Source organism: Microcaecilia unicolor, chromosome 13 (assembly GCF_901765095.1).
Source record: "Microcaecilia unicolor chromosome 13, aMicUni1.1, whole genome shotgun sequence".
Lineage (NCBI taxonomy): Eukaryota > Metazoa > Chordata > Amphibia > Gymnophiona > Siphonopidae > Microcaecilia > Microcaecilia unicolor.
The window spans coordinates 46,989,522-47,005,725 of NC_044043.1; the positions used below are offsets into that span (position 1 = coordinate 46,989,522).

The 16,204-nt window shown below is 43.7% G+C and overlaps 1 protein-coding gene across 1 annotated transcript in view; it reads right to left on the bottom strand.

The window, feature by feature from the left end:
• APPBP2 (amyloid beta precursor protein binding protein 2) overlaps positions 1-4,149 on the bottom strand; it is a 55,287-nt gene extending 51,138 nt beyond the window's left edge. Inside the window, exon 1 of the mRNA XM_030186288.1 lies at positions 3,986-4,149. Coding sequence (XP_030042148.1) covers positions 3,986-4,123 — 138 coding nt within the window. The 5' untranslated portion in view covers positions 4,124-4,149. The remainder of the gene's footprint in view (positions 1-3,985) is intronic.
• Positions 4,150-16,204: the final 12,055 nt, after the last annotated feature.

The following is a 16,204-nucleotide window of genomic DNA, read 5'->3' on the forward strand; positions in this document are numbered from 1 at the left end:
TGAGACTGCCACGGGAGGTCCTGGCAGCCATCTTGAGACTGGAACCGGCACTGTCAAGAAAGCAGGAACTGGGCATGCTCAGGAGCAGGAGCAAGTAAGGACACTCCTACACCCACTACCAACCAATGAAAAGGTACACCCAAGAGAGGGCTGCTACCGTAATTGCGAGAGAGGGAAGAGAGTTTCAATATCAGCCAAAAATGCACAAACATTTTCGGCTGAAACCCGAAACTAAATTTTGGGTCAGTTTCAGTGCCAAAACCAAAATTTGGTCCGCCTCTAGGAAACAGTATACTGCAGTTAGTGCACAGTGCATACTCTGTTAAATCGACACTTGTACAGTTAGTGTGGGTCCATATAGTGTGTTAAGTGCATCTACACTAATTGCAACCCAGTCCCACATGCTAAAAGAAATTTTATCTGGGACCTGCAAAGGATATGCCAGGCACACACCCCAATAGCTGCTATGTTAGATTTGTACTTACCATATGTTAATTTATTGTGTTAAGGCGTGGTAACTGCTAACTCTTAACATGCATTAGTAAACGGGCCCCTAAGTTTGTATCTGAGGCAATGGAGGATTAAGTGACTTGCCCAAGATCACAAGGAGCTGCAAATTTACAAAATTTCCTAGTTCTCAGCTTGCCACTCTAACCATTAGGCTACTCCTCCAACCATAATACTTATTATAGGAGATCATGGTATGAACAGGATTCAATGGATAGGTAAACAGTGAGAGGATGGAGTCCTGGGTATTGGTAAGTATGGAAACTTATGTGCTCATTTATCTACAATTTCATAAGAATCAGAATGAAGATAAGTGGTCATGCCTGTGTGGCTGAGACTTGGGATATAGCCAGAGTTAGAGTAGTGTATTTGATTAATTGGTTTACCCATTATACCCAGTTGTTTCCTTATCTGCCAACATCTTGAAGTTACACCTGAAGAAAGGACTTATGTCTCAAAACGTAAAATATTATATTGGTCCGATAAAACTTATTTGTATAGAATACTTTGAGGCATATTTTCAAAGCACTTAGCCTCCCAAAGTTCCATAGAAACCTATGGAACTTAGCCTCCCAAAGTGCTTTGAAAATATGCCTCTTTGGCTACTAAAGGAAAAATAACTCAAAAAATGGATTTTACTTCCTAGCTGATATGAGAAAAACACCATTAAATCTGGTCTCAAAATTTAAGTGATAATACACAGCATTGAAACACCTCACCATTGTGATCACTGTAGCCACAAAGAAAGAACATACTGTATCAGCAAACTGAATCTTAATAATAATAATTACAAAAATTGGGGGGGCGTTTCAAGATGGCCGCATAGTGAACGGTGGCGAAATGCTCGTCTTTACTCGTCAATTTTTTTTGATTCTTCTTCACTAAAATATGCCGCATACAAAGCGGAAAGGAGTGGTGAAATGGGTTCCCTCGCCCCCCACGACCTCTACGCCAGAGCAGCCGAGAATAGAGCGTTTCTTTACCGACTCCTCTCAGAATAATCGGGGGAGGGATCCCATTGTGGAGTCAGCCGGAGAAGAGGAAACTTCACGGGGAGAGGAAATCTCCCTTTCACCACCAATGTTGATACTCCCTCCGTGTCCGGTGTCGACAACAGCCCTGGAGACGACTCTACCTGCCACCGGAAGTGCGGTAGGAAAGCCGTCAACCGAGGGACTGGAGCTGCCGAAAGAAATGCCGAGAATTGAGGCAAGCGCACAAGGAAAAACTCCGGAGGTAAAACTTGAAATGATTTGGACTATGCTGAATAAAATGGAAGGTTCCCTACAAAAGACATCAGGTGAGTTACAACTTTTGAATGGGAAATTTGAAGAGATTAAAAATATGATGGGAGTAGTGAAACAAGAACTTACAGCAAAAGTAACTAAAGTAGAAAAAGATATTGAACAATTGCAAGACTTTAAGATAACAATTAAAGATAATACAGAGTTACGTCGAAAAGTAGAGCAAATAAAAAACTATATTAGACACCTAAATCTGCGCCTCCTGAATTTCCCTAAGCTCCTAGGAAATTCCCCGATGTATCTATTTAAAAGATACCTTAACAAAATGTTAAAAATTCCTAATGAAGCTATACCCCTAATAAATAAAATATATTATATTGAAAATTCCAAACGAGAAGTGGGAGGAACTGGAGACGCAGGTGAAGGCCAAATTGACTTGACGAATATTTTGCTTCTACTGGAACAATCTCTGAAAAATGCAACACAAAGAGCTACGCTTTTAGTCTCTTTCGTATTTGAGCAAGACTTAACTCTGTTATGAGACACTACTACAAAAATGCTAGGTCCCTCTTTGGAGGAGAAAAAGTATGGATTTATCCCAATGTCAGCAAGCAAACCCAGCAAAAGAGGAAGACATTTTTGGCTTTGAAAAAAGGGACATTGGAGATTGGGGGGGGGGTTCCTTTTTCTTAGCCTACCCTTGTAAATGTATTATAAAAATGGGACTGACGAAATATGTATTTTATTCACCAGAACAGCTCAAATCATTCCTAGAAATGAGACAACTGAAATAATATCTTAAACTTTAATAATGGGAGGTATAAGGCCTTAATTAAAATAAATATGGTATGTAATCTTCTCTTTTCATTTGCCCCCCCCCCCTAAAGAATTTTGTGGTCTAAGGAAGCTTGAAAATTATTTTGTTAACAGGTTTGTTTACATATTACTTGCTGTATTTCATAACAAGAGTGTTCTTGTTTAAATTGTTTGAATAAAGAAAAAAAATTACAAAAATTAATGGCTAATGAAACATTACAAGTAGATCACTGCATTAAAAACCTTCTGCTGCTTAGATGATTAAAACAATTTTGATTGGAACTACAGTTTAGTTAAGGGACTATGACTATGGGCCCTGTTTACTAAGGTGCGTTAACATTTTTAATGTGTATGCTAACCATGTAGACGCCAATAGGGATATTGTAGGCATGTACATAGTTAACATACATTAAAAACATTAACACGCCTATAACGCCGCTTAGTAAACAGGGCCCTATGAATCAATTTTCCTATTAAAACAGCTGCATGTACCTGAATACAACTCAACTTGAGCTACTATCGAAAAAGGTGTGAGCAAAATCCAAATAAATAAATTTCTTTACAAGAAAAATAATCTAGAAAAGAGCACTGTGCCTCATTCCAAGAATGCAATCATTTCTTCTTGGCATATAATGGAAGAACATATTACTGGGACATCCCAAATTTAGGGGTTGTATTACAAAGGCGCATTAGCACTTTTTTTATCGTGCCGTAAAAACACTAGCGCTCCTTTGTATTAGGACCCCTTAAAAATAAAAAAAAAAGGACACCTTTAGAAACCCTACAGTGCAGTGAATTCCCCTAACTTTTAAACCAACATTACTATAATGTAGTTTACATAAATAGCACACTCTAGTCAGTAAGCCAGCCACGGCGATGCTGTGACAGCTGTCTGCTTGCCACCATCATCTGCTTCTCAAACAAGGAACAACATAATAACAACAACAACAACAAAGCCTATACTCATATAAGTACAGTTTGGCATTATTTCTGATCACTTTTTCACAAAAGGGAGAAGGAATCCCAATCTATTTCCTTCATCCATCACTCTTTTAGACACACACATAAGAGACAAAATAGGGACAATGAAGGGAGAATGACCTTTCTGAAGTAACATAAGCCAAAAGAGAAAAACCTTGTCAGTGCCACTGACCCCTCTTCCCTTTACACCTGGGGGGGGGGGGGGGGGGCATTAAAAGCAATGCAGTCAAAAACCGTTAAGTAGACAGAAGCTAAGAGGTACCGAACCAAAAGATGTTACTACAGTATTGCAGAACACTGCCCATTTTACTCTGGAAAAGCCAGAACTAACAGCTGTCTAATCCTGGATTTATTTTTTCAGGGGGTAATGAAGGAGGAACACCGATGAGGTTGCAGCTCCAGGCCACCCCTAGCCCCCACCACGGTGGCACTCTTACCTTGTAGTACACGTCGAACTGTATGTTCTCGGGCAGGGAGCGGATATCCTTGCGTGAGCGGCTATAGTTGTCCACCACGGCGGAGATAGCCGTGTTATAGAGAGTCTCTGGGATCCACTCAAGCTCCGCCGCCGCCATGTTGTTTTTCTATCCCTCCCCCGGGTCTCGTCACGCCGACCTCCTCTCCCCCTTCCCCCCCACCCCCCACCTAGCGTCGCAGGACAGAATTCCGCACAAACATCCAGGGGAGACAAGAAAGACCCGGGGGGAAAAAATAAAAAACATACAACCAGCACCCCTCACCACCGCCTAACAGGGGACCACTACCAGCCACCACCTTCGCGGCATTTATTTAATTATTTTTCTCTACCGACCGCGGACTTCCAGCTTTTATTATCTTTCTCGCTCTCCACGTAGCGCGGCGCAGTGACATCATCGCGCATACGTGGGATAGAAGTTCGACTGACTCCCAACAGATGACTGATGAGCCTGCCCCACTCCCTGTCCGTGTTCAAGGGGAAAGGGAACGGCAGAGTGTTGTAACTGGATAAGTAGGCTCAGTCAGCTGTTGTTTCTTTCCCCTCCAGCCGAATGAGCGAAGGGGAAGAGAAAGGAAACGTAGCGTTCCCCTTGGGGGACGCCGCCTTAGAGAAGAAAAGTGCGTTTCTCCTGCATCAGTGCTGTGCCTTTTTTTTCCAAGCGCAGTACGGTTGAGATAGAGCTGCCAAATGGCCAGCTTAGGAGGGGTAAACTCAGTGGTGTGCTGGTAAATTTTTAACAACAGGCTATCTCCCCCCCCCCCCCCATCCACCTCTGCGCCCCCCCCCCTAAAATTGCAGAGCTGGCTATAGCCGGAGGGGGGGGGGCAATGCATTACTCTCTCCAGGAAAAAAAAAAAAAATGATCCCAGGTTCCAATCTAATTCATGTTTAATATGGGATAAAATGCCATAAATAAGTAAATAAATATAAACTTTTAAGGTTCAGCACCTGATTCTCAAAGTGGACGTATTACAAACACTATAATGAAAATAAAATTATTTTTTTCTACCTTTGTTGTCTGGTGACTTTGTTTCTCTGATCATGCTGGTTCAGTATCTGATTCTGCTGCTCTCTATCTGTTCCCTTGACTCCGTTTCCAGGGCTTCCTTTCCATTTATTTCTTTTCTTTCCTCCTTTCTTCTTCATTTCTGGTCCTCCGCAGACTTGACTGTACAGTGGACCCAGCTTCTGCCTATTTTCTCCATCCATGTGCAGTTTCTCTCCTCACTTCCTTTTCCCTCATCTAATCTCCTTCCTCTATCTTCCCTCCATGTCCAGCATTTCTTCTCTCTCCCTTCCCTCCATCCATGTCCAGAATTTCTCTTGCCCTTCCTTCCATCCATGTCCTGAAACTCTCCTCTCTCCCCTGCCCCTCTCTACCCATCCATGCCCAGTAATTCTCTCCCCTGCCCATCCATACCCAGCATTTCTTTCCCCTGCCCCCCTCTGCCCATCCATGCCCAGCAATTCTCTCCCCTGCCCCTCTCTACCCATCCATGCCCAGCATTTCTCTCCCCTGCCCCCTCTACTCATCTATGCCCAGCAATTCTCTCCCCTGCCCCCCTCTGCCCTTCCATGCCCTGCATTTCTCTCCCCTGCCCCCTCTACTCATCCATGCCCAGCAATTCTCTTCCCTCCCCTGCCCTCCCGCTCCCAAACACGTCCAACGATGTCCTTCGCCCACACCCTCCCCTCTCGCTCCTATCCGTCAGTTTCTCTTACCGCCCTCAAAGCGCCGCTTATTTAAAGCGCTGCTGCCCGTCTTCAGCCTTCCCTGCTTGTTTCGGATGAGTTCTTCCCTCAGTCCCACCTTCGCGGAAAAAGGAAATGACGTCAGAATGACGTCAGAAGGCGGGACTGAGGGAAGAACTCATCCGAAACAAGCAGGGAAGGCTGAAGACGGGCAGCAGCGCTTTAAATAAGCGGCGCTTTGAGGGCGGTAAGAGAAACTGATGGATCGGAGCGAGAGGGGAGGGTGGGGGCGAAGGACATCGTTGGACGTGTTTGGGAGCGGGAGGGGAGGTAAGCATGGCCTGTCGCCCTCCTGCCATGCTTACCTCCCCTAATGGAGCCGGCTCGCCCCCAACAACAACCGGCTCTCAAGAGCTGTCAAACTTTAACAAGCGGCTCTTGCGAGCCGGAGCGAGCTGGCTCCAGCACACCACTGGGTAAACTAGCCCGCGTTAGTTGGGCTACAAACAAAACTGAATAAACATTTGGTAAAGTGAAGCAGACTAAAGTTTCATTTAACCCAGAATCCTGTCTGTGACAGTGCCAGCTGCTGAGAGACGTGGTGGAGGCGTATTTTCAATGCAACCTTTGTAAGTCTAACAGCTTTGAAAATCCAACTCTATTACCCAGTAAGGGGAATGGGGATGGTATTTGATATACAGCTTTCTGTGGTTACAATTAAGCAGGAAGTAGCCAGACTTCGAGGTGGGAGGGGGTCAGAGCCCAAGGTGGTGGTGGTGGGGGGCACATTTTGGTCCGCCGCCACCCTGCTCACCCCACCCACTGCTGCTGCTGTTAACATATCTTGGCTGGTGGGGGATCCGTAATCCCTGCCAGCTGAAGCACTGCTGCCACAAGTACCATGGTTGGCAGGGGTCCCCAACCCCTGCCAGCTGAAGCCTTCATCCAGCGCTGGTCTCCGGTGCCACCGCATTGCCTGCACTGCTCTCTCTTCCCCTCATGTCCAGCACATGAGGGGAAGAGAGAGCAGGGCAGGCGATGCGGCAGCACCAGAGACCAGCGCTGGACGAAGGCTTCAGCTGGCAGGGGTTAGCGCTGGGCAAAGGGGCCCAAAGCAAATTTTGGGAGGCCCAGCCCCCATGCCCCATGTAGCTATGCCACTGAATTAAAGCGGTTTACATATTGTATACAGGTACTTATTTTGTACCTGCGGCAATAGCAAGTTAAGTGATTTACCAGGAGTCACAAGTAGTCCTACACTACTCTTATACCTTTTATTAGAAAGCAAAACAAAGAAAGACCACAGGGTGGAGAAATTAGATCTGCTATGAATAGGACAAAGTTAAAACAAAAAAGTAGCGTGATCAACAAAAGTCTTCCAAAAATCCAAGGAGACGTAATGAAGAAGTATGGTCTTTATTCGTTTTCATGTAGCGGCAAAAACCAGAGAGGAAAGGAGCTAAATGACTACCTAGTGGCTGAGGCCTCCGGTGGCAGGAAGGTGCACATTGTGGGTGATGAGGCGGTCAGGGTTCAGCAAAACAAGAGTGTATGCAGATTCTCAAAAGGAGAGAATTAAGAGGCATACTGAGAGCTGAAGTAGAAAGGAAGCTCAACAAGGAAGATGTGGTGATTCTGGATTCACTTAACTACATAAAAAAAACCCTGAGGCAGGCACTTTGCTGAAACATGGTGCCAAGTAGAGTCCAACTCTAGTATTGAATAAAAACCTTACTTCTTCATTAAGTCTCCTTGGATTTTTGGAAGAGTTTTGTTGATCACACTACTTTTTTGTTTTTACACCTTTTATTAGGCCATATTGAGATTATCTGTCCATTTATCAAGTATTTAAACAATGTACAAAATAACCTCATCACAACAGCTGCCATGTGGCTATACCACATGAACGTTATCTTACCACAACTTCACCATGTATTTGTTTACACCGGAGTCTGCAATCGCCCCTCCGGAGCGATGTAAGCCACATTGAGCCTGCAAATAGGTGGGAAAATGTGGGATACAAATATAACAAATAAATAAACAGTAACAAACATACTATTTACAACAAATTGAAATTAGCCAATTCAGCATGAATATACAAAATTAAAAAATAATAGACAACTAATTTCCCTCTATTGGCGGCAGATCTGACATACTTGCTGATATTTACAGTAATTTAAGCTGGCAGGAACTGTTCCTGCCCTGTTAACTCGCCACTGCCTAAGTTGTGATATTTAACGGCACTGAATATCACCACAGACCACTCGACAAAAAAGTGGGCAGCACTGGGGGTGGCATTGGGGAGGAGCTGTGGGTTATGCAAATCTCTTTCATCCATATTAATTGTGGATATCCTGAAAACCTGACTGGCAAGGGAGTACTCCAGGACAGAGTTGGGAAACACTGCTGTAGACAATACATTCTGTAAAAGCTAGGATGGCACAATCTCTCCCCCTCTTTCTGTAAATGGCTTCCAAAATGAGGCGTGCAATTAGGCATGTGGTTATAGAATATGGTAAGTTATGTACATAAATTAATTGGCTAATTGGCACTAAGTATCAATAACTAGCCTTAACCAGTGCTAATTGGAGCTAATTGGTTTATACTTATGTAACTGCTTTACACTCCTATAAACACCACACCTAATTTCTATGACATGTAAACTTCACAGTGGGTGTGGAAGTTTTTATCTCACCTCAGTAAGGCCAACACACAGTCCCTCCAGTACAAAACACAATGCACAAACCTTAACAGCACTAACTCCCAAGACTCAAAAAGCAACAACATTATGCACGAAAAGACAGCACTACTACTACTACTTAACATTTCTAGATCGCTACTAGGGTTACGCAGCGCTGTACAGTTTAACAAAGAAGGACAGTCCCTGCTCTAAGGAGCTTACAATCTAAAGGACGAAATGTCAAGTTGGGGCAGTCTAGATTTCCTGAATAGAGGTAAACTGGTTAGGTGCCGAAGGCGACATTGAAGAGGTGGGCTTTGAGTAAGGATTTGAAGATGGGCAGGGAGGGGGCCTGGCGAATGGGCTCAGGGAGTTTATTCCAAGCATGGGGTGAGGCGAGGCAGAAAGGGCGGAGCCTGGAGTTGGCGGTGGTGGAGAAGGGTACTGAAAGGAGGGATTTGTCTTGAGAGCAGAGGCTACGGGTAGGAACGTAAGGGGAGATGAGGGTAGAGAGGTAAGGAGGGGCTGCAGATCGAGTGCATTTGTAGGTTAGTAGGAGAAGCTAGAACTGTATGCAGTACCTGATCGGAAGCCAGTGAATTGACTTGAGGAGAGAGGTGATATGAGTATATCGGTCCAGGCGGAAGATAAGATGTGCAGCAGAGTTCTGAACGGACTGAAGGGGGGATAGATGGCTAACTGGGAGGCCAGTGAGGAGTAGGTTGCAGTAGTCAAGGCGAGAGGTAATGAGAGAGTGGATGAGAGTTCGGGTGGTGTGCTCAGAGAGGAAAGGGCAAATTTTGCTAATGTTATAGAGGAAGCATTGTAAATATTACACTGTGCCCTAAAACACCTATACACTACCTCGTGAAAAAATACAAAAACACACAAAGCATACACGGGCACTACATGCTAGAAGAATACCACACCTTAGTCAAATTATTCCCAAACTGGGCTCCACGCACCCTCAAACTCTCTTCAGGGGTTCCTCAAGAAATTAGATTGTAGAATCTATTTGTATGTATGTTTACATAAATTGAGAGTTCCTCGATGTATGGAAAAATATTTTAGGGGTTCTGCCATAGTAAAATGCTTGGGAATCACTGCCTTAGTTGCACACACAAAACCCAGATAGACCCTCAACAAATATGAAACAAAGGACCACACATAAGTAATAGAGGTATGAAGGCAAGAAACTGAACTGGAAACCTCAGGAAGTCAGAATCTGCACACAACAATAATAGAGAAATAAAATCTGAAATGCAAAATACCAGAGATGCGCATTTCCAAAAGCTGACATGTTCTAATTAATACATTCAGAATAAAATACATTTTTTCTACCTTTGTTGTCTGAACATTTTATTTTTCTATTCACTTTGGTCCTGGGGTCTCTTTTCTGCTTTTTTTTCCTGTCTTTGCAGGGTCTCCTGTCCGTTTTACTTTTCTTCTCTCTCTATGTCCACCAACCATCTTCCCTCTGCTTTCCTATCTGTCCTGTCCAACATTTCCCCTCTATATCCCTGGCCCTATCCCTCCCTCCCTCCACGTTCAGCATCTGCTCTTTCAGTGACCTTATCCTCCCCTATTTTCAGCATCTCTCTTCTTTGTATCCCTGTCTTGACCTGTCCTGCATTTAAATCCTGACCATATTCCTTCTCCTGTGATCAGCATCCCTACCCCCCCCCCCCCCCCGTGACTGACATTGTCCTTGTGTGCCCCTATTTCCTCTCTGTCCAGCATTGCTCTTCAGTGTCTCTGTCCCTATGCTCCCTACATGCCCAATATCTCTTCTCTATCCCTCGTTCCTCCTCTCTCTTTTCCCTTTCTCCCACACCCCTTACCCTGAAGCCAGTATGTCTCTCCTCTCCCCCCCCCCCCCACCAGCCCACTGTATCTCACTCTTGGGTCCAGTGTCTTTCCCTTTCCCTCCTGGGTCTAGTGGCTTTCCCTCTCTTCCTCTCTTCTAGTCTCAGTCTCTCTCTCCATCCCTTCTACTCCCCTGCTGGTCCAGCATCTATCCCTCTTCCTCTCCCTCCAACTTCTGTGTCCACCATCTCTTTCTGACTGTCCAGTAGAGCAATGTTTCCCAAGTCTGGTCCTGGAGTACCCCTTGCCAGTCAGGTTTTCAGGATATCCACAATGAATATGTTTGAAAGATGTGCATATAACAGAGGCAATGTATGCAAATCAAGTTCATGCATATATTTGGTTTGGAGAGGGGATTGGATTCTAGTTCTGTGATTCAACAGTCCCGATCACTCTTACAGTGGGGGAAATAAGTATTTGATCCCTTGCTGATTTTGTAAGTTTGCCCACTGACAAAGACATGAGCAACCCATAATTGAAGGGTAGGTTATTGGTAACAGTGAGAGATAGCACATCACAAATTAAATCCGGAAAATCACATTGTGGAAAGTATATGAATTTATTTGCATTCTGCAGAGGGAAATAAGTATTTAATCCCTCTGGCAAACAAGACCTAATACTTGGTGGCAAAACCCTTGTTGGCAAGCACAGTGGTCAGACGTCTTCTGTAGTTGATGATGAGGTTTGCACACATGTCAGGAGGAATTTTGGTCCACTCCTCTTTGCAGATCATCTCTAAATCATTAAGAGTTCTGGGCTGTCGCTTGGCAACTCGCAGCTTCAGCTCCCTCCATAAGTTTTCAATGGGATTAAGGTCTGGTGACTGGCTAGGCCACTCCATGACCCTAATGTGCTTCTTCCTGAGCCACTCCTTTGTTGCCTTGGCTGTATGTTTTGGGTCATTGTCGTGCTGGAAGACCCAGCCACGACCCATTTTTAAGGCCCTGGCGGAGGGAAGGAGGTTGTCACTCAGAATTGTACGGTACATGGCCCCATCCATTCTCCCATTGATGCGGCGAAGTAGTCCTGTGCCCTTACCAGAGAAACACCCCCAAAACATAACATTTCCACCTCCATGCTTGACAGTGGGGACGGTGTTCTTTGGGTCATAGGCAGCATTTCTCTTCCTCCAAACACGGCGAGTTGAGTTCATGCCAAAGAGCTCAATTTTTGTCTCATCTGACCACAGCACCTTTTCCCAATCACTCTCGGCATCATCCAGGTGTTCACTGGCAAACTTCAGACGGGCCGTCACATGTGCCTTCCGGAGCAGGGGGACCTTGCGGGCACTGCAGGATTGCAATCCGTTATGTCGTAATGTGTTACCAATGGTTTTCGTGGTGACAGTGGTCCCAGCTGCCTTGAGATCATTGACAAGTTCCCCCCTTGTAGTTGTAGGCTGATTTCTAACCTTCCTCATGATCAAGGATACCCCACGAGGTGAGATTTTGCGTGGAGCCCCAGATCTTTGTCGATTGACAGTCATTTTGTACTTCTTCCATTTTCTTACTATGGCACCAACAGTTGTCTCCTTCTCGCCCAGCGTCTTACTGATGGTTTTGTAGCCCATTCCAGCCTTGTGCAGGTGTATGATCTTGTCCCTGACATCCTTAGACAGCTCCTTGCTCTTGGCCATTTTGTAGAGGTTAGAGTCTGACTGATTCACTGAGTCTGTGGACAGGTGTCTTTCATACAGGTGACCATTGCCGACAGCTGTCTGTCATGCAGGTAACGAGTTGATTTGGAGCATCTACCTGGTCTGTAGGGGCCAGATCTCTTACTGGTTGGTGGGGGATCAAATACTTATTTCCCTCTGCAGAATGCAAATAAATTCATATACTTTCCACAATGTGATTTTCCGGATTTAATTTGTGATGTGCTATCTCTCACTGTTACCAATAACCTACCCTTCAATTATGGGCTGCTCATGTCTTTGTCAGTGGGCAAACTTACAAAATCAGCAAGGGATCAAATACTTATTTCCCCCACTGTATACCTGGCACCTATGACAAAACTCTAAAAAAAAAAAAACTCTGGTGCATGGCCCCTGGCTGAGGCCTATATCTAGTTGGGTGAGTTGGGATGAAATAAAATAGGGGACAGATATCTGATAGTTTGAATGCAGGTTCATGGCTCTAGATTCCAGCCCCAGTTCTGACTGAGCTGACAGGCCAGAGGATTAGAAGGAAGTAGCTAGCCCAAAATAAAGCAAAAAGATTATTTGCCATTTAAGGATTTCAGTTCTTTTCTGTGTAAATCACCAAGGATTTATAGTGTCCTGCAATCAAATATCACAGTGACAGTCTTCAGTCAGTGATTAGAAACTGGAACCTGATTAATGTGGACCCTAAATCTGGTAATTAGCCCCTGGATTCTATATAGGTTATCCAAAGTTGGGCACCCAAATGTGGGCATGGATCCCAGATATGCATATAATCAATTAGGTGCTAATAATTGGAGTTAATTGGCACTTAATTGGCAGTAACAAGGAGTTTTGTGCACATCTGCCCTGCATCTGTTTTATAGTGTGCAACTCAAAAGGGGGTGTGGCCATGAGAGGGGTATGGGTGAATCATGGGTGTTCCCATAAATTAGGTGCGATGATATAGATTACTTGGGTTTATGCATCTAATAGTTATTAGTTGGGTGCAAAGATTTACACCAGATTTCAGTAAGTATACATCGCGCAAAAATCTATGCGAAATGCTATTCTATAAAAGTTGCTTAGCGCTAAGCGACCTGTACAGAATTGGGGCTTAGCACGGATCTTAATGGTGCTTAACCTTTGGCGCCATTTATTGAATCTGGCCCTAGGCGCCATCATTAAAATGATAGCTAAGACTTCTTCCTGTCAGGGGCCAATGGTGCTGCCTTCGTTGCATCCACCGGTCTGGGATGCAGAGTCCTAGCCTGGTAATTGAACTAAGGTTTTTTATGTAGTAATACACAGGTCATATCACTGAACCACTTGGCTAGCACAGTATCTTTTACCCTAGGGGCCCTGTTTACAAAGGCACGCTAGCATTTTTTAGCACACGCTAACCATGTAGATGCCCATAATATTCCTATGGGCATCTACAACACTAGTGCACCTTTGTAGACATGGCCCTAAGACTTCCTTCTGTTCCCAATAGGGAATGGCCACAGATAAACCTCTCATCATATCTGACTATCTTAAAAGGTTTACTGATATTTTGAGACACTATGGAATTAAAACACTGTAAGTGCAAAAAGAATGTTAAGCCACTATTTTGGATGAGAAATTATACATCCACTTTCAGAAACTTGGAGTCAGAACACTTCCATGAGTAGTGCCAAAATCATACCCTATTCTTCAATCCTTCCTGAAGTCTTTCAGGTGTTATTTATTGCTTATTGGAAAAGAACCTATGTTCTTTGTGGTGAAACACAGTTATGTGTAAAGGAAAAAAAATATTTTTCACAAGGAGAATGCTGTTCCTTTTTTCCTGTGGATGCTTAGAGTTAACTTAGAATATTTTGAGTGCACCATTGTTTGGACACCATTGGAGATTTCCAGTTTTAGACTCTAGAGAGGAACTAATTCAACTGTAGTACTTGTGGGCTGCTGTGTTGCTTCTTCTAAAATTGCACAGACAGAACAAGACCTGCAGTGATACTACAGTTTTTTTCAAAAAGCTTTTTTTTTTTTGTTTTATCCCCCTGCAGTTTTTTGAAGTTGGCTTCAACCTACACAAGTTAAAAAAAAAAAGTATAATGGAAGAGATGTTGAACCTATATAAGAAAGTACATTTGGAATAAAGGAAGGGAGCAATACCTACAGTAGACTTTATGAGATGTGCTAACAAAAAAAAATCTGGCAGGTGTATTATGAAATAGCTTTTAAAATTGTAAAACAACAATAAGAAGTGCCATTCTAGATCAGATCAAAAGAACAAGTAGTCCCTCCGGTCTATGACAGTGATTAATCGAGGTCAGTGTTCCCTAGCAGGATCCCAAGAGTAAATCCATTCCATCTTGCTTACTCCTCAGCAATAAGGGTGGCTTTTCCAATTCTACATGGCTAATAATTGGTTTTAAACTTTTCCTCCAAGAGATTGTCCAAACGTCTTAGAAATTCAGCTTATGTTAGAAGCCTTAACCCTGTATTCCAGCAAAAAAATAAAATAAAATTCACAGCATGATTATGCATTGAGTGAAAAATATATTTTCAGATTTTATTTAATGTAATCATTTTCATTAGCAAAATACACAAGTAACAAGTAATAAAACTTCCAAGGAGCAATGGAGGTAAATTAACCTATGTATCTGTCTTCCTGTAGAATTAATTCAGTTTTATGCTCCAATTCCCACAACTCTTCCCTCCTAGTAGTAGTACTATGAGAGTTTTACAATAATTTATGTTGCATGTAACTTTAAGAGGCCCTTTTACTATAGGGTAGTAAAGTTTTGCACTTACTGTGCAGTAACTATTCGGGGTGTTCCCAGCATGTTCCTATATGGTTACCACTCAGAGAAACTCTTCATCACACAGTAAGCAGGGCCGGTCTTAGCAACTGCGGGGCCCTGTGCAGACCAGTTAACTGGGCCCATCCCCCCAGCCCCGCCCCTTGTTGACAAGATATGTTTTAAACATTTTCTTTTATTTCAAATAAAGGCAAATCAAGCAAAACTTGTATAGAAAAACTAATTCAAACATGAAAAATGCTATACTAGGAAGCCTTTGGGTTTAAAAAGCAAAACCATGTGCACGTAAGGACTAGATAAATGAATTAAAATTAATTCCCTTAATATGTAATACTTGGTAGCAATAATGAAACAGTGATTGAATATTCGGATAGCAAGCAGCCTAAGCCAACAGATTTATTTTCCACTGAACATAATTAACTTTGTATGAACTTGGCTGCTAATAGTGTGCTGAACTGGACAATGTTGACACATTTAGCCACATCCGTTTACCAGCCATGGCGCATATAAACAGTAATCATTGAAAATATTACACCAGTACAGGAGAAGACAAATAACTTGGGGTTTTTTTTCATTATAAATAATTTCAGTAAGCTGTTACAGCTCCAGTATACCCAAAATGACGCAAACCAAATTAGCATACAGATTCTGCATGCAGCACAATACCAGAAAAACAGAACATTGCTATACATTGCAAAATAAGACAACAGATGTAAATTCTCAAATTGGACATATTCCAAACACTAAAACGAAAATAACATGATTTTTTTCTACCTTTGTTGTCTTGTGACTGTTTTTCTGATCGTGTTGGTCCCAGTCTCTGATTCTGCTGCTCTGTATCTGCTCCCTTAACTCCACTTCCAGGGCTTCCTTTCCATTTATTTCTTTACTTTCCTCCTTTCTTCTTAATTTCTTGCCCTACATCCATACGTAAAAGCTGGGTCCTCCGCGGATTTGACTGGAGGAGGTATAGCGTGGATTCAGCTTTTGCCTATTTTCTCCAACCATGTGCAGTTTTCTCCTTTTTTCCCTTTCCCTGATCTCCATCAGTATGCATCTCCTTCCTCTCTCTTCCCTCCCCCCCAATCCTTGTCCAGCATTTCTCCTCTCTCTCCTCCCCTCCATCCATGTTCATCTCACGTCCTCTCTCTTCCCTCCCCTCCATCCATATCCAGCATTTCAACTCTCCCCTCACTTCCATCCATGTCCAGCATTTCTCCTGCCCTCCCCTCCATCCATCCATAGCAACTCCTCTCTCCCCTGCCCTCCCTACCCATCCATGTTTTCTCTGCTCTCCCCTCCCATCTATGTCCAGTGATTCTCCTTTGCCCCCTGTCCTCCCCTCTCAATCACATCCAGTGATTTTCCTCTGTCCCCTGCCCCCTCCTCTCTCCCCTCCATCCATGTGCATCTCCTTCCTGTCTTCCTTCACCTCCATCCATGTCCAGCATTTCTCCTGCCCTCCCCTCCATCCATCCATGTCCAGCAACTCTC